The sequence below is a fragment of the Cnephaeus nilssonii genome (assembly GCF_951640355.1).
Source record: "Cnephaeus nilssonii genome assembly, chromosome: 8".
Lineage (NCBI taxonomy): Eukaryota > Metazoa > Chordata > Mammalia > Chiroptera > Vespertilionidae > Cnephaeus > Cnephaeus nilssonii.
The window spans coordinates 29223600-29242311 of NC_137079.1; the positions used below are offsets into that span (position 1 = coordinate 29223600).

The window sequence follows — 18712 nt, forward strand, 5'->3', positions numbered from 1 at the left end:
TCTGAGTTTCCGCCCAGGGACAGCCCGAGGGGAGGCCGGGACACTGGGGGTGGCTGCTACACCCCCTGGACCTTGGGCAGGGCCAGGAAAGGAGGGTAGGATGGAGGGAGTAACCCCAACATCACGAGGAGATATTCAGGGGGAGTGAAGTGGGGGCCCCGAGGACGCAACAGAGAGGGCAATGCAGAGGTTTGGGGGCATCATGCCATGCTGGAGGGCGGGGAGTGAGCCGTCAGGGGGTCCGTGGGAGCGGGGAGGTGTTGCCATTGGTGACAGGCCAGTGATGTTTTTGGAGGAGAGGCAATTGGGAAGAAGTCCCGAGGGACTGGGAGGTCACTGCCCTCTCCAGGCGGAGAGAACTGGGGTGGGGGAGGGGACACACCTTCTCCAGAACAGCAGGGCTGGGCATTCATCTTCTCGCGAGCACATGGCTGATACCTGCTGGGTCTGGACTGTTAACCATCACTCCAGAGGGCGCAATAGGTGCCCTGTGTGCCTCCCGGGTCAGTTCCCACGCCTGTTCTCTTCCCCTTCGCAGGAGGCAGGGCTTTCAGGAGACGAAGCCAGGAGGGCCGTCACCTGGGAGCAGCCTGTATGCCAAGCCTGGCCATATGCACAGTTTCCAGCATACTGTGTCCTAGTTATAGAAATAAACCAAAGCACCAGCCAAGGGTAGAAACAGGTAAAAGCCTGAGGGGGAACTTGGGCGGCAGAATTTTAACATGTGTTCTGACCAATGGCGCCCTCTTGTGCTTGAAGTGAGTTCCGCAGGTGCCCCAGGCAGGAATGTGGGGGCAGGCCAACTTGAACCAGCTAGAATGTGGTTACCGTGACTTCTGGGGAGCCCATCACGCTCCCTGGCCCCTGGACACTGCTACCGTGTCCCAGCCACCTGCCGGCATGTGTGTGCGGGAGGCCCACCTGGCCCAGGCGTCCCAAGCCGTCTGAACGGCTCAGAGCCGCAGGATCTAACGCTCAACGTGCAAATCTAGTGCTCAAGTGGGCTTTTCTGGTCTCCTGAAAACCAGGCTGACAGCACGGTCTTTTTCTTTAATCCTTTTTCGCAGTTTATTTATTTTATTTATTTTATTGATTTCAGAGAGTAAGGGAGAGATAGAAAATTCAATGATAAGAGAGAATCATTGACTGGCTGCCTCCTGCACACCCCACACTGGGAATCGAGCCCGCAACCTGGGCATGTGCCCTTGGCTGGAAGCGAACCCGGGACCCTTTAATCCACAGGCTGATGCTCTCTCCACTGAGCCAAACCAGCCAGGGCCTGACAGGACCGTCTTAAGACAATGCTTTGGGACAAACCCCTTAATGCTGGACATTCATCTCCTCGAGAGCACGTGGCTGATGCCTGCTGGGTGTGGACGGTTAACCATCACTCGAGAGGGCACAATAGGCTGAGGGCCTCGCAAAATAGTCACTGGAACCCGTGGCCGTGCCCTGTGTGCTTCTCGAGTCTCTCTGTGAGAGGTCCCCACCCCACTCCATCCCCATCCCCATCCCCATCCCTACCCCATCCCCACCCCAACCCTACCCCACCCCCATCCCCCCATCTCCATCCCCATCCCCCCTCCCCCCCTTCAACTGCCCCCCAACCCCTGTTGCCGAGGCTGGAGGCTGCGTAGAGAGCAGCGCACCCAGTTGTTTGAGTTAGCTGAGACGGGCTTGGCGGGCTTCAAAGCCACGGCACTCCTGGGCGGAGGAGAGGCTGCTCAGGAAGAGGGGCTGCACTAAACCCCATCACAGAGACCAGGGCTCACCTTTCTCTTAGAATTAGGAATTCGTGATCCCAGAGCTGGAAAGACCTTAGATATGATTATCCACCCCCCCAGAGAGGGCCTTGCCCTGGGTTTTGTAGCTGGCTTGGGGTACACTGGAAAAGACCCTCATCACGCCAAGCTGCCTCGGCCTGCCCGAGTGTCTGGAAGAGCAGTTGGTGCCATCAGATCTCTGGTAGCCAAGATCACCCCCAGGTCTGCTCTTAGTGCTGCATCCGCTGACCCTGACCACAAACCCCACTGGGGCTACTCCCCCTCTGTCTCCCGCCGTACCTGTCCAGACACACACTCATTTGCCCCAATGAATGAACGAACACGGGGCAGAGAGAAAGCGTCAGCCCTCCTCTCCAGGGAGGACCAGAGCTACAGGGCGCCTCAGGCTTCGTCTCTGCCCAACCCCGAGAAGGAGCATGCTACCAGGGAACGGCTCCCTTTCCAGATCCCCCCACCCCGCTCCTCTACCGTGCTGTCCCTGGGTCCCGGGTCCAGTGCTGAGCACCCGGGAGCCTGGGCCTCCTCTGCAGATGTCAGCCAGTCCCGTGCCTGGGTGCATTCCCTCGATCCCACAGCCCAAGTAGCACCCAAAGTCCTCCTGCCAGTCGGCTGGCTTTCCAATTAGCAGCAAAACAATCCCCTTAATCGTGTTTCACTGTCTTTTAAAGAAGTTACACTTATTATTGCCACGGAGAGACTGAGTGTACAGACGAACAACGGCCAGGCCAACCTGTAAAGAAGATATAACTCTGACCGACACCCTGCAGCAAGCAGCCCAGAAAACCAGCCCTCGGTCTCAGCGCCCTGCCCAGGCAGCCAGGCTGGCTCCAGAAGCCACACTTGCAGGAAGTTGGCTGCTCTCTGCAGCAATAATCCCAGAAACCAAAAAACCACCCGGGGGCAACTGGCCCCGAGGGTCTGGGCGCTTCATTGACTGCCGGTTCCCCACCTCTGCCCCTGCTTCCAGCTCAGGACCAACCCGAGAAAGCCCAACCACTCCCCTAACCGCCCCTGTACCAGGGGGTCTGCTGGGGGTGTGGAAGCTGCTCGCTAGGGCGGGATCCCAACAGCAAGCCAGGTCCCTGTCCTGGAACAATATTTCCTGGGATGTAAACATCAGCAGGTCATAGCAAGCCAGGCTGGCGTCAACACAGGCTGATGCTGTGGGAAGGGAGACGGCGTCGGGTTTAAAGAGGGGCAGAGCCAGGCCGAGGGCACTACTGAGCGCATCCACGGCTCCAGCTGGGCCTCGTTCCCACCTACGCCCGCCCAGGGCTCACAGCTCGAAGCCGGAGGATGCAGGAGCAGCCCTTCCCCGTATGAAAGGACCACGCGACCCTGGAGGCGTGTTCTTGGAGCCACTGCTGACAAGGCCCGCTCTGCCTGGCGCCGGGACCGGAGGAAACACGGCCAGTGAGGGGGGTGGCACCAGGCCAGGGCATGCTCTTGCAGGAGGCGGTCACAGGCTGGCATCGTCCCAGACCGTCCCTGGCAGGTGTTGGCACGGGAGTCAGGTGGAGCTCATTCATCCATGGCTGGGCCCCACGGTCCCACGGGAAAGAAGGGCCAGCCTCCCCGGGGCCTGGGCAGGATGTCAGGGCCCTGCCTAAGCCGGAGGGTCCTGCGGCTGGGCCAGCCCAGAGGGGCCCGGGGAGGGGCAGGCCGGGCAGGTGGTTGGATGGAAGTGGAGCCAAGAGGGACAGCTTGGGGGGGTTGGGGGCACTGCAGCTAGGGAGGGGACACACACAGCTGTACGTGCAGGACACATGGGTCCCGGCTTTAGGCAGGGCCCGCTCTCCCCTTCCTGGGCCCCTGACTCTATCTGTCTGCTTCTCTCTCTCTTTTTCATCCCATATTTTGACACTGGTTAGACCAGTTAGCAAAAGTTAGACCAGTTAGCAAATGTTAAAAAGGCTTTACCTCCTCGTTTCCCTTTTGTAAGCCAGAGGCGATGGCCACTTCTCTCTCTGCCCATGGGGTTTACCTGCCCAAGTTCACACCCCGTGACCTTGAGTGTGTTCCCTAGGCATTCAATACTGAGCCTTTCTTTGCTGGCTGTTCCTTCTCTCTTCTTACAATTCAGAAGCTTAATCTGTTATAAGACCACTGTGCACCGTGTTTATCTTAATACTGGTCAGCTTTTCACCCCAGAAAAGCAAAACAGCAAGAAAAACATCGAACGCTTTTAAAAGTCTCTCCCCCACACGGCAATGGGCTTGTTCTCAAAGTCGGCACACAGTCCCCGTGAGGGCTGGCGAGTCAGCCGCACACACGGGATGTCCCGCCGGTGAGCAGGTACCAGCCACGGAGCCCTGGCCCGCAGAGCAGGGGCACTGCCTCTCTTCTTCACACCCCAAAAGGAGCAGCCCACTGGCAGGGGTGGGGAGCGTCGGGCACGGCCGCAGAAGGCCTGCACAATCATTTGGTCTGGCCTTGCCCAGGCACTCGGGGTGCATTCATTAAATGTTTGACCAGATAATAGCAGGCCAAGTTTTAAGTTGATAATTTTGTATGGCCCACGAATGATGTTATTAATAGCCAAATGGTTTTTGGCAAAAAAAAAAAAAAAAAAAAAAAGTTCCCCACCCCTGAAAAACCATAGTTATTTCTCTAAAGAGCAAGAAAACTTTTTTATGTTCTTTATATAAAGTGTTTTTTTTTTCATGTCAATAAATATACATTTATGGACAAAAATGAACAAAAGAAAACCCAAACTAGGATACCAAGGGAATCACTATGAACGTATTTGGAATTGGTGTGAACCACTATTTTTCAAAGACAGATTTCTAATCTAGCTCAAAAACAGCCATCAACAGACGAACAGAATAAACAAAATGTGGCACATCCATACCGTGGGATATTATTTGCCTTAAATGGAAGGAAATTCTGACACATGCTACAACATGGATGAACCTGGAAGACATGCTCACTGACATAAGACAGACACAAAAAGACAAATACTGTATGATTCCACGCCTACGAGGTCCCCGGAGTCATCAAATTCACAGAGACGGAAAGCAGGGTGGCGGGTGCCGGGGCGGGGCTGGGAGGTGAGGAGTTCGTGTTTAATGGGGACAGTTTCAGTTTGGGAAGATGAAAACGTCTGGAGATCTGTCGCACAACAATAGGAATATACTTCACTAACTATATACTTAGAAGTGGTTAAGTTGAATATTGTGAATATCTTACCCGACTTTTAAAAATGCTATAAAAAACTAACGTCCACATACATTCTTTAAATACATTTAAAAAATTAGTCCTGGCTAGTGTGGATGTGGGTAGAGCGATGGCCCACACATCAAAGGGTTCGATTCTGGGTCAAGGGCACACACCGATCCCCGGCTCCAATCGATGTGTCTCTCTCACCTCTCTCTATATCTCTCTCCCCCTCACTCCCTTCCTCTCTCTCTAAAAATCAATGGAAAAAAATATCCTCAAGGGAGGATTAACAAAAAAAAGCAATGAAAGGGTGCACATCTGGCCGGTTCTTTGTGAGAGTGGAGTGACCGACTCCCTGGAGGGCACAAAGGCACAACCATGGGAAGTCAGACCCAGGCTGACGACCTTCTGGAATCTGCTCATTACCTGCGTTAGGTCTGTCCTGCAGCCCAACCGTCCGCCTTGCCCGCTCCTGTGTCCGAGCACGGGTCCTGGACCCGGCGCCTCCTCCTCAGTCCGGACTCTCCGCTGCTCGCCTGGCAGCTCAGAGCTTATCTGGCGTCTTCCTCTGCCTGGATCTGCCTCAGGTGTCTCCTCCCCACCTGGGGCTGAAACTCGAGCTGCTTCGCAGGCAGGCGACCTGCGCAGGCTTCCAGGTGACCTGTGCCCCCCCTTCTGCACCACCCCAGCCCCACGGGGCGGGTGAGCTGGCAGGTGCGGCCTGGGCGTTAAGGGAGGGGATCGCCCCCTGCCCACACTTCCACGAGTTGCTTCACTATACACTTAGAAGTGGTTAAGGCGGGATGTTGTATGTTATGAATTCTTGCCCTCACAGCAAAATGTCATTACTGTGCAGTAAGGCAAGGGCTGTGGTTTCTCCTACCGGGCAGGGGACCAGGTAATAACCTCCTGGCCTTTTCTCCATAATGGGATCCCACCCTTCCCAGCCCGCCGGCTCCAGCTGATGGAGATGCTCCATGGCTGAGAGGCTCAGGATGGCAGCCACCGGCCGCGAGGGAGTTGCAACATGGCTGGCCTGAGCCAGGGACTGCACTTTTACAGGAATTAATTTTAATTTGTAAATAGACAGCCAGGCATGGCTAGGGGCTGTCACACTGGCCGGCAATGCCAGAGAAAGATCACTGCAACAAGGGAGAGGAGCAGCCTCTGGCTCCCCGGGAGAACGTGAGACGCAGAGACAGGACCCCTCGGAGTGCAGGCGGTCACCGCAGTGGGCAGGGTCACTGAGCCCCTGAGCAGCAGACCCTGTGGAACCACGGGCTGAGCAGTCACTTGTGCAAATGGCGAGACTGGCCCTTTACTAGCTGATTGCATGGCTGGGGGGTGGGGGTGGGTGGGCGGGGAGAGAGATTATGGGGCCAGAGTGTCTGAGAATGATTACAAATGGGGTCCCTTTCAAGGTGCCCGACATAACCAGCTAGGCGGGGAACAAGGCTGTTCACCCTCAGCAGGACTATGGAGGGAGCCAGGGGGCAGGGGAGGGGGTGTGTGTGCCAAGGGAATCCCTGCCAACAGGGCAGACCCGTGTGCTTGGTCCATCTACACCAGGGAGCACCGTGGCCCCTGGAAGGACGATGCTACAGGTGCCGTGTAGAGGGTGCCCCGGATACGCTGTGGATTAAGAGGAGGAGGGCTGTGACGATTTTACCCAAACTCGACTCTGTGGGGGAAAGGAGCAGGTGGTGAGGGGAGACTCACTGTTTCATGCGTACATTTTTAATTGTTTAGGATGCACTCACACACACACACTTTTCTATCTTGATATTTTAAAATCAACTGAAAATCCAGCTGGAAATCATAGTGGCAGCGAGAAGTAAGGTGCCTCTGAGGGCTGGGGACCCCTGGTCTGAGGCTCCGCTAGCCCGAAGGGCATGCACCTCTGGGAACAGGCACCCGGGGCAGCCAGCAATCTGGAGAGGAGTCTGCGCGGTGCTGGGCTAGCCCTAGACTCACACACTGGGAGGTTGGAACCCTTGACCGGGCGCTGGGACCACATTTACATTCCTGTTTCATTCCATAAGCATCTGTCTTTCTCATCCATACGAACCGGGCCTGTGGGTGCGTTTGTGCCTGCGTAAGTGTGTGTGGTGTGCCTGTGTTTGTGTGTGGTGCATACACGCCTACGTGTGGGTATACCCACGTGTGCATGCCTCTTATCAGATGATCAGGGCCCATCGCTGAAAGCCAGCTGGGAGATGGAATCTCTGGCTCCTGAGCAGCTGGGTGATTGAACCAGGCCCATGGAAAGCCAACGTCATTGTCAGCTTCAATTAACTGTAAGAGCCCCTGACCTGTGTTTTAATTGGGCTGAGGAGAGACTGCAGCAGTGGAGGGAGGTGATCCTCTTGATATTACCTTCCAGACCCAGGGACAGTGGGTGACTGAGCCCCCGGGGCCCCCACAGGGGCTCCTGCAGGGCTGCCAAGGAGACATGCAAGTCCAGGGCTGCTGCACCTGTTTTTTCAAAGAAAAGCCAGAAATCCCAGAAATCTGCTCAGTGTTGGCCACCCTATGCATGTGTGAGTAACATGCATGTGTATGTATGTGCATGCATGCACTGTATGCATACATGTGTGTGCATGCATGCAGTGTGTGTGTGTGCGCGCGCGTGCACAGCACCTGAGTGAGAAACCTGAAATGATTCCATTCACAGGGAGGGACAGGATCAGACTGAGTTTTGAAACGTGACTTGCCACAGTGAAGGGTAAGGAGGTGGGTGGGTACTTGGAGGTGGGGAGATCCTGGTTCTAGAACTGCGGGGGGGGGGGACTGAGCGGCATCCATGCCCCCTGCAAGGCTCTGTGACCCCCCGCGACTTGCTTACTGCTGGACTCAGAAGCGCACAGACACATGCTGAGTGTGAAGGAGACCGAAGGGCAGCCACTTTTTCTGTTTCTGTTGGGTGATCGCTATCAGCATAAACACGCCTCTAGTTCTCTCACCGGCTCGCCGGCCCATTTCTCTGCTCCTCTGGGCAGCAAAACCCTGAAAGGAGTGTCTGTACCCACTGGCTTGGATCCTTGCCTCCTATTTTTGTTGAATTTACTCTAATAAACATTTTACTCCAAACCCTTCACCAAAGCTGTTCCTGGACACCCTCGGGATGCTGTGAGACTCGCACTGACCCCTCATTCTCATCCTGCTTCACTCATCAGTAATGGACTGTCACAGTGGGACGCTTGAGAGAGAAGGGGACCTTAAGCAGGTGCAGGCGCAGCACGACCACCGATCGAGCACCCTTTCCACCTGTGTCGAGCCCCCCACAGCCCTACAGGATCTGGGTGGGCCTTCCCTGCTTGAGACCCCAGCTGGAATACCTGGGGCACCCCCTCTGTCCACCACCCCAGTTCTGGAGCCCTCACCACCCAAATGCCCACAACACCCAAATCCACACTCAGCTGGGACCTCGCCCCAGAGTTCCAGACTCACCTCACGGCACCCAGAGGTACCAGCTCTCAACCCGAGAGGTCCCCTGGACATGCAAGTGATCTCAAACCCACGTGATCTCAACACGGCCCTCTTACAAGCTTCTTCTGTTCTTAGGTAATTGCTGCCCCCAAGCCGTCAGTTAGGCCATCTCGAATTCCTCTCTCCCCTCTGCCCCCTTCCTGGGGGCCCTTGTGAGGACTGTACCCCATGAGTCCTATAAGTCACCCTTTCATGGGGGCTCCCTTCTCACTGCCCCTCCTGGGTCCTCGCCTCCTTTCTCTCTCATTCTTCCTTTTTATACTCTAATCCCTGCACACATTTTAGTTAGTTTACTGAGAATGTGAGCAGCAGGATTTTGTCTATTTGGTTCACTGTTAGGTCCGCGTTGGCCAGCACACAACAGACAGATATGGGGGAGCCAATCAGAGCACCCCCTGTGCCTTTCTCTGTCATGTGACTGTCTGTAGGGAGGTCACAGGCCCGCTCTCCGGGGTTGGACATGTGGTTCACTGTCACCTGTCCTTTCGAGTCCCTGGGGATGCCGCCACCCAGGCCTGGCAGATGAAGGCAAACAAACCCCATTAGGATTTGCAAGGGTGGCAGACATCTGAGTGGTGAAACGCAGCCCTCAAGCCAAGGCAAGAGTTCTCAGGGACATCCCCACAGCGTGGCCACCACGTTGGCTGGACGCCAGCTGATACACTTGCCAACAAATCATAAAGTCCTCCCACATCCCTTTCACTGAGTCGTGTTTCAAAGGACAATAATGTGCCGCATCTTCACGTACATCTGATAGAGCTGGCCGAAGCCCGCCCATTTCAGTGTCACAGTTCACAATGATCAATAACTATTCATCCAATGGAATGGCTAAAGCTGGGGCTCTTGTCGTTTGCATTAGTAACAGAAGAAGAGCTAAAATCAGCACATCACATATTTCCTGGAAGGATACAGTTAACGCTTGGTGAACAATGGTAGGAGGTAGTGTCTCTTAGAGCAGTCCGCTTGTGATTGGTCCCTTTAATGTGCATTGACATTTAAGGCGCACACCTGGCTCTAAATTGCGCTCTTTCTACTTAGAGGCCGTGCTGGCTCAGCAGCAGTTTGGAGTAACTCCCGTGCCAACGACTTGCCTGTGCAAGGAGTTTTTCCTTCTTTCTAGAAGCGCCTGCCCAGCTCCTGACTCCATAGGGTTTAGGATGGACACTTGAGGGGACTGACTGCAATGCTGGCTGTGTCCATCAGGTGGCAGCACGCCCTTCCTCCTGTACCCGGGGAGGCTATTGTGGGGAGATGATTTCCCCCAAATGCTCACAGGAGAAGGAAGGGATTGCCCCACACAGAGGTGCTCAACGGGGTGCATCCCGGGGCCACTTCAGATGCCTCTGGACGTGTCTCTCCGTTGTCACAACCTTCCCTGGCACCAAGCTGGTCCCTCATCCTGAAGACAGGGATGCTGGGACTCTTGCATACCTATAGACACAGATTTTTAACGGACACACATTCCCTAGGAATGCAGCTGCTGTGTGACCTGTGGGAGACTGCTCTTTCGTTTTCTTTAGCGCTTCACCGGAAATTATTCCCTCTTCCACAGATGACATCCTCAGTCGCACCCCCTCGAGGTGCCGTGCCTGACATAGCACCCTGGGGGCTGCGGGACTCAGTACACACGGTGCGGGCGCCCACCTGACCTTCATGAGTCCCGTGCAGCCTGCCACACACGAGTCACCTGATTTCTGTTCCCTGTCGGGCGGTCCTTCCTGCTAGTTAGGGCGCTGCACTGTCTTTCTGTTTAGTAAGAGTTTTATTTCTGGATGAAAAGGGCGCATTGGGTCTGACAGGCTCAGATCCATTACTCCAGCATCAGGGCTTTTTATCAACCTCAACAGGGGAGAAGTGTGAAGAAAACGTAACACACACGAAAGCCCAATGCACACCCTTTCCCCTGGACACAGAGCCTAGGAATTCCTCCGGTTCTATCCAGTTACAGTCCAGCAAACGTGAGGCGGGTATCTGAACAACTAACTCTACGGTTTTCTAAAGTGGAAATGAGCGGAAGGAGGTTCAATCAAGGGGAGGAGACGCGCCAGCGTAGAGCTCCCAGGTGTGAGGACCAAGAAGGGCTTTTGCCCCTGAGAAGTGACGTCACGTACTTAGCAGTCAGTGTTCATCAGCTCTGCCGGGCTCCCACCTCTGCCAAGCTCCCACCTCTGCCGGGCTCTAGAGAGAGGCCTGGGGCCGAGGGGCCGAGGGGAGGGCGGGATGAGGGCCACGGCCTCTCCTGGACGTACCACTACCCTCCACACCTGGGAGATGGTCCCTGCAGGGGAGGCTCCAGAAGCTGGGGCAGAAGCCCACGCCCCGGAAGACCAGCGAGACTGCCCCCCACAGCCACCCCCCTTTCGTTTCAAATCAGTAGAACGTGGTCTTCCCTGAAGCCACTGCCGGGCTCATCGTTTCAGGCTCAAATGCCTGCCCCTTTCCCCTTGGTGGTCTGTCCCGGCGAGTCCCCACGGCCAGCGGGTCATGTGGCATTTAAGCATCCTGCTGCTGGGCGCAGAGCGCGGGAGCATTGTCCCGGGTCCCCACCCCAAGGGCCCCCCTGCCTCACAGCACACGGGGCGTCTGAATCTTCCAGGTGTGATCTTACTTTGGGGACCTCATTCTCTGAGGTCCAGTGGCCTCATGTACAGAATGGGCAAGACAACTGCCTTCTTGCCTCTGCAGTTTTGGGGGTCGAGGGAGACAATACATGGAGACGCTTTGTGGTATGGTAGTCCCACCTTCAACCCCCGGGAGGGGGAAGAGCTGGCCAGAGGGCCTCCCAGGGTGCCAGCCATCCCTCCTGCCTCAGCTCGGCCACCTGCAGCCTGGCACACTGCGGCGGGGAAGACAGGGAAGGGCAACAGAGAGGGCGACTGCAGACCCCACGCCGCTGAGCCAGGGAGCGCCCTGCCTGCTATTTTCCTGTCGCGGGTCACTCACCACCCACGTCTGCCCGGAGCCTCCCCCAACTTTCCCGGCCTCCCTTCCTCCACCACCTGCCAGGTTGCTGGAATAATCTACGTATCGCCCACCGCCCCAGCACTGGCTGGTGGTGATCGGTCGCTACGGATGGGTGGTGTTTGCAGGTAACGCATCAGTTGATCACACTCGCTGCTTTGGTCTGTTTTGTGGACTAGACTACCTCACGGACGGAGCTCACGTCACCCAGATTCGGAAACGTGTCCTTGCGGGCGGCGAGGCATGAAGGAGAGCATCCCGGCGCCTGCGACGCTGAGCTTCCCACGCACAAGGTCTCCCCACGCCACCACTCCCGCACGCATGTCACAGGAGGAAGAAAGGTCTCGTGCGAGGCTGTTCACTGCCTCCTGAACAGAAGCAGGCTCCTGTGTCAGAGCGTGCCGTGACCTCCTCACCACCTCTGGGGGCCAGGTCCGGGCCTGGGGTCTCACGGCCACCTCGTCAGAGCACGCGGCATCCCTCCCCGGAAAGGAAGACCCATCCCCAGCATCGCCTTGCTCGTCTAATGAAGCGACGGGACACTGACTGCGAGGGAGGAAAGGCCCCTGGGCGCGGCCGGACCCCAGGAGGTGCAGGCTGCAGCCGGACGCCTCCCACGGGTGAGGGGAGGGATGACAGCCCTGGAGCCGGAACAGCTGGATTCCGATCCGGCATCTCTCACGGCTCAGCCGGGTAACTCCGGGCCGGCTCCTGAACTCCCCTCCGCCATAGTCTCCTTGTCTGACAAAGGCCTGGGCGGGGGGGGGGGGGGGGGGGGTAGCGACACGCACCTGGGGATGCTGGTGAGATAGGTCATGACATTCTGGAACTCCTTGTCGGGCACTTCGCTGAAGGCCGGGTAGTCCGGGAAGGTGATGACGGGGCTGCCGTCCTGCCCCCGCCCACCTGGGGAGACAGCAAAGGCAGCACTTAACGGGGCATCGGTGCCACATCATCAGCAGCACGTGGCTGGTCTTTCACAAGCATGGGATATTTCACTTAAAACGGAGAGCATCGCCCGGCCGGCGTGGCTCAGTGGTTCAGCGTCCACCTAGGAACCAGGAGGTCAGGATTTGATTTCCAGTCCGGGCACATGTCCAGGTTGCAGGCTCCATCTCCAGTGCGGGGCGTGCAGAAGGCAGCCGATCAATGATTCTCTCTCATCATTGATGTTTCTATCTCTCTCTCCCTCTCCCTTCCTCTCTGAAATCAATAAAAATATATTTTAAATATTGAGAGCGTGTTCTTAAATCTATATATATCTTAAATCCTCACCTGAGGATATGCTTTTACTAATTTTTAGAGAGAGGGGGAGGGAGAAAGAGAGGAAGAGGAACATCAACGTGAGGGAAACAGATGGATGCCCCAATTGGGAATTGAGCCCCACAACCCTTTGGTGTACAGGATGATGCTCCAGCAAACTGAACCACCCAGTCAGGGCCAACATCGTATTTTTTATTATGAAATAAATTCATGCATATTGAAGGAAAATATTTGGAATGTATAAAAAAGTGAGCTGAATTAAAGCAATCAGCTAACATTTAGCCGCTATGGGCAGCCACCATAGCACTGGGCACATTTAGTTCCAAACCTTTTTTGGTGCATTTTTCTACATAATTGAATATATAGCTGGCGTCCTGCTTCTTTCCTAACATTGTGAACGACAGTTTTCTGTGCTTTATGAATGATGTGACTGTTATTTTACATGCTGCACAACATTCCCATCAGGTTGCGTCCTAACGACCCTCCTCCTGCCTACTTCACCTGTTGCAGGAAAGTTCTGGATTTCAGGGGACTTCAGCCAGCAGCACTGGGGGCTGCGTCCCTCTCAGGACCCGGCTGACCTGCGGCCGGCTCTTCCCCTGGCTGCTGCCAACTAGCACGGACCGCCCTCTTCACGGGCATCGCCACAGCCAGTGGCCTGTCCCAGCTCCCACCACGTGGAATAGGACCAACTGGGTCACAGAGAACCAGAACCGAGGGGAGGCCAACCCCCTGCCCCGCAGACACCGGCCCCCATGCTCCCCGGCGGCCGGCACTCACCAGACAGGTAAGCAAAGCGCTTCTTCAGCTGGTCCTGGATGTCGGCAGCGCAGAGCGGGGTGATGTCCTGGTGCATGATTTCATCTGCGGGGAGAGCAGACAGACGGACACACCTGTCACTCGGCGGACACACTGCCTCACGAGCCACAAGTCTGGGTCAGCCCCCACACAGCCTCGCACATCAGCAGACAACCAAGGGGCTGACGGTCACATGCTTGGGGGGGGGAAAAAAAGTCCAGTTCCAATACGCAGAAACCTTTGTTTCTCAGAGCACAGAAAGCGATGTGCTGAGTGATTCATCAATATTTAAAAAGTGGCGTGTGTCAGAGGCATAGAGAAAGGCAGAGGGAGAGGAGGGCGGGCGGGGAGAGGGGGACGGAGAGGGACATGCAGGCAGAAGGGGAGACACCAGGGAAGGGGAAGGGCTGGGAGCTGGAGGGCTGACTCCTACGACCAGTAGTCAATGAGCAGCCCTGAAAACAGACACGCTTTGTTCTGGGAATCTATCTCCACCCAAGTTCTGGAAGTGATCCAGGCAACCCCTGGGGCCCTTACCTGTTGCCTGTGCAAGGACTTGCTAATCAGAGAGGAAACCCGGCCCCTGTAGTGGGTCCGCAGCCGGCAAACACACACATGCGTGGGGCCTCCCCACCGGCCTGACAGTGACACCGAGGAGGGTGTCGAGCCAAGGCCCCCAGCCTGGTGCTGAGAGGGAAAACAGCTCAGCAGGCTGCAGGCTGCAAGTTCTCGATCAGGGGGTTGGGAGTAAACTGGCAGCACCTCCGGCCACGCCCTGGTGCCATCCACCAGGAGCAAGACGGTTTCGCAAGACTCTAGGGGAAAACCTAGGGACTGACTGAAGATGTGCGGTCACTGCCTGGTGTGTGATGCTGGGGTGTCGCAGGGGGACTGAAGGGCTGGGCGTGCTCCGTGTCCTCGGCGTTTCCCAGTCAACGCCAGGCCAGCTGGCATGTGTTTATAGCCAATGTCTCACGTCACCGCCCCCCCCTGCACGGTCAGGTCTGCAGTCTTGAACATGAACACCCTTTGTCTAAAGAGACTCAGGACTCACGGGGATGCCTTGCAAATGGCCTAAGGGGTCAATTCTTCTACACCCAGTGTGAGACCGGGGCCACGAACAGCCTGGAAATATGGGTCCTGGAGATCTTTTACCCTGAAAATTCCAGGGGAGGAAGCAAAATGCTATCTGCACAGATCAGCCTTAAATCCTGTTCTTCTGGTCTTGCAAACAAGCAAGTGGAAACAGGCGACACACGAAAGCAGAGGCGGGCCCCGGAGATCCTGGCTGTGTCATTTGTGGAACCGCCAACCGCCACCACGGCCTGGCCCCTCTACTGCCCGTGCAGAGGAGGAAGTGAGGAGGGCGAGGGCGACGGGGCCTGCTAGGGCCCCACGGAGGGAGCGGCGGCCCTCGGGTCAGGAAAGGAACAACAGTGAACGCAAAACGTCAGGCGCTGCGCTGGGCCTCCCCTGGATGGCTTGGTGGCAGGGATGGCATTTCCCAGCATGCACTTCGATGTCTCAGCAATGGCTTTCTTTTGAGCAGTGGTTCTCAACCTTTCTAATGCCGCGATCCTTTAATACAGTTCCTCATGTTGTGGTGACCCCCAACCATAAAATTATTTTCGTTGCTACTTCATAACTGTGATTTTGCTACTGTTATGAATCGTAATGTAAATGTCTGTGTTTTCCGATGGTCTTAGGCGACCCTGCTAGCGGTTCTTGCGACCCACAGGTTGAGACCCACAGGTTGAGAACCGCTGCTGTGGAGCCTAAGACCATCGGAAAACACAGATATTTACATTACGATTCATTAACAGTAGCAAAATTACAGTTATGAAGTAGCAACGAAAATAATTTTATGGTTGGGGGTCACCACAACATGAGGAACTGTATTAAAGGGTCGTGGCATTAGAAAGGTTGAGAACCACTGCTTTTGAGGGAGAAAAACAGGGTTGAAAATCATTGCTCCAAGAGAGCTTGGAATATCTATCTTTAATTCCAGATGAGGCGGCTTAAGACTGTCTACGCCTCACGTATTTGGCACGAGTTAGGTGCGATGCCTGCGGCAGCCGGGAAGTCTAGGTTTTGCATGGCTGTTTTCTTCTCCCCACAGGAAGGAATAACCACACGATCACATCTGAAACGTGTGCTCCGTTTCCTCACATTCCACCTCTGCAGCCCTGGGGGGACCATGCCACTGGGAACTAAGGGTCTCCCAGAAGCCCGGAGACGTCCCGGGGGCCGCGGGAAACAGTGCAGACACGGAGCTGGCCGGTCCTTTACCAAGTGGGGACCCAGCATCAGTGACAAGCATCCAAGTGACCTTGCCCTGGATCCCGAAATCTCCCGCCAGCAGTCAACTTCCAGGCTTCACCAGCTCACGCAGAGAGAACACGGTGGATGTCAAGGCCTCTGGCGGTGGGCATTTCTACAGTCACTCTTAACTGGATTCTGAATGGCAGAGGCTCGAGGTAGCCCTTCCTCTCTGCAGCAAACTCTCCCATTCCGAAGCTCCCTATGGACACCATGGGCTGTCTGTTCTCTGCCCGGCTCGCCCTGATGGCAGACGGCTTTCCCAGGTGCCGGAGACAGAGCTGGTATTAAGACCCTTCTGTACCTTCGGTGACACTGACAGTCTCAGTGGCTGGACCATTGTTCATGTGGATTTGGTTCCACTGAGGGACGTCTATGGGGCCGACTCACCTACCTTCTTCTTTAGGCGATGCCCACCCTCACATTCTTAGATTTTCTGAAAGGGACCAAGGCCCCTCCAGCCTCAGGGCCTTTGCACAAGCTGTCCCCGCTATAATGCTTTTTTCATCTCTGTTCGCCTGTCTAATCTCACTCAATTGCAGGCCAAGATGTCACTCTTCAGGGAGGTTCCTGGCCTGGACGGGGTCTCACAGCATCCTATCAGCACCCACTATGCCCACAACTCACAGTGGCCTTACCTCCAGGGCCCAGCTCATCGGCGCCCATGGAAGGAGCTCAAAGAACAATGTGTTGAGCAAATGTAGCCAGAGGGGAAGGAGAGATGGCTTCCCAGGGCATCATTTGGAATCTAATCCGGCAAAGTCCTCTCTGGCTTACATATAGGCTGGTTCCAGAATTTCTGATGGGAGGCAGCTGCGTGGGGCACAGAGACCCAGACTGCCGACTGCTGCGAGGCGTTACCCCTGCCGCCGAGCTGTGGCAACCAACCCTTGTGAACTTCCTGGGGCAGAACTGACTCTACTATTGCACCTCAGATCCAGTGCCCCGTTTTAGGTTTGAAAAATGGGGCTGCTCTGTGGAAACTGCACAAAGGTAGGGGCATACAGAGGGATGATCTCCAAAGCATCCACATGTCAATGGTCACTGGCCGCTCCTCGGAAAGCTGAGAGTAATGAGAACTGTTTCCCACCTGGGATGAGGCCCAGGCTCTGGATGGAGCTCGTCCTGTGGAGCCGCTGGGATAATGGGCTCTGGACAATGTGCCATGTCTCCCTCTTCCCGCAGCGCCGTTCTCACTCCAGGACAGGGCGATTTTGCCCTTCGTGCTGACCGTGTTTTTTTTCAAGGCCCTTGTCCAATGTGTTTAATTTTGTGAAGGAGTTGTGCCGTGGCCACTGGTTCAGAGGGACATGGAGGTGCTTGATGGTGACAAAAGTGAGCCTTCGCCCCTGCGTGCCTCCTTCACTGTGTGTGCGCCCGGCCACTCCAATGTCAGACGTCTGGGACAGGAAGTGGGGTCACCCCGCCCGCCAGTTCAATAAAAGGGTCAGGCAGGGCCCAGCTCCTTTACAGAGCATCTCTGTGAGAGCACAATGCCTTACAGATAGCGCCCCGCTTCCAGCATTCCTGCCTCGGCCCAGACGTAAGTGGAGACTCCCAGCCAATTAGCCCATCACAGAGTCACTTTTGAGGAGAGAGGTTAAGAAGGGCCTTGAGTCGGAGGGGTACAGGGTGGGAGAAGACGGTGCTTGTCTTCTGACCCCCGACAGGGTGGTCAGGACAGGGGGCGGCTGGGTCTGGGAGCCCACCGGGGAAGGCTGCCCTGTCTGGGGCAGGACGGGGGACGAACAGCCCGCTTAGCCCTTCAGTGGGAATGATCCCTGACTCACGAGGTCTTACCTGGCCTGGGACCCAGCTCAGCTCTAGATGAGGACAAAGAGGGAGACACCTCAGCTGCTGAACTGGATTCCCACAAAACTGTTACCCGAATCCTGCCTGGGTTGGGCAGCAATCTTAGAGTCCAGGGGTGGCATTATACTTTCCCCCTTGGATCTTTTCGCCCGAACACAATTAGACGGCGGCGGCAAACTTCCTCTTGCAAATGGACTCGAGCATTTGCGTTACTGTAGGACAATTCTGTCATGGAGGTGGGCAGCACCTCACCCATTCCCGGCCACTCAAAGGGGCATTCTGAGCCTCGGCTCCGCCCACCGGTGGCCTCCGGAGGTGGAGAGGGAACACACGGTGACAGGGCTGGAGCAGAGGCAGAACGCGCAGGGCCCTGAAAATCCACCAAACAGGTGGCACATGTCCCAGCTTAAGTGAGCCCCCGTGCTGACAGGAGCCCCGAATGCTAGTTCAAAGGCTGGTCCCTGCTGTTTCCTGCTGACCTTGGACCTTGCTCACAGGGACACAGGAGCCCAAGCAAGGCTCCTGCAAAGGGGCCAGCAGCTGGTGAGAGGCCCTGGGCCGCCAAGTCTCTTATGTGCTAATTCTCTTCTTTGTATCTGGCTTTTGCTTATTTTTACTCAAAATAAAACAGTGATCTCTTTCCGAAGTCCAGGGTGGAGAGTCAAGTGCGGCTCTTTCCCCAGCTCCCCTGGGTGGGATTCCTGTTTCACCAAGCCCACGCCAGGAATCTCCAAGCCAAGAGCAAAGTGCGTGCGGACAGAACAAGGGAGGCCGCTGGCTCCACCCACGCCCCATTTGGAGCTCTGCGTCCAGGGTGGGGTGGATGCCTCCTTCGCCAGCTGTTGAGTCCTTGTCGTCCGGACAGGAGCGGCGTCCCCAATTCTATTTATAATCTGTGTGGAGGGTTCTGTGATCTAGCCACTCGAGATGTTTGAGGCCTATACTATGTGGGCAGCTGAACGCTCATTCACGGCACATCCTGAGTCATTACTGAATTAGGCATACATATTTCACATCATGTGCAAAGCATCATTAACCCACTCAGTGCACCAAACGTTCTCCCTGATTTCCTAATCTCAGAAAGCAAGTCCTTACAAAATCCTATATAATAAAACCCTAATATGCAA

The 18712-nt window shown here is 55.8% G+C and overlaps 1 protein-coding gene across 9 annotated transcripts in view; it reads right to left on the reverse strand.

The window, feature by feature from the left end:
• The window catches only part of MCF2L (MCF.2 cell line derived transforming sequence like), a 179740-nt gene that overhangs the window by 42053 nt on the left and 118975 nt on the right, over positions 1–18712 (reverse strand). For all 9 annotated transcript variants that reach the window (XM_079779561.1, XM_079779562.1, XM_079779563.1 and 6 more), the window contains 2 exons: positions 13437–13520; positions 12185–12299 (listed from right to left, as the gene is read on the reverse strand). In XM_079779561.1, coding sequence (XP_079635687.1) covers positions 12185–12299; positions 13437–13520 — 199 coding nt within the window. The remainder of the gene's footprint in view (positions 1–12184; positions 12300–13436; positions 13521–18712) is intronic.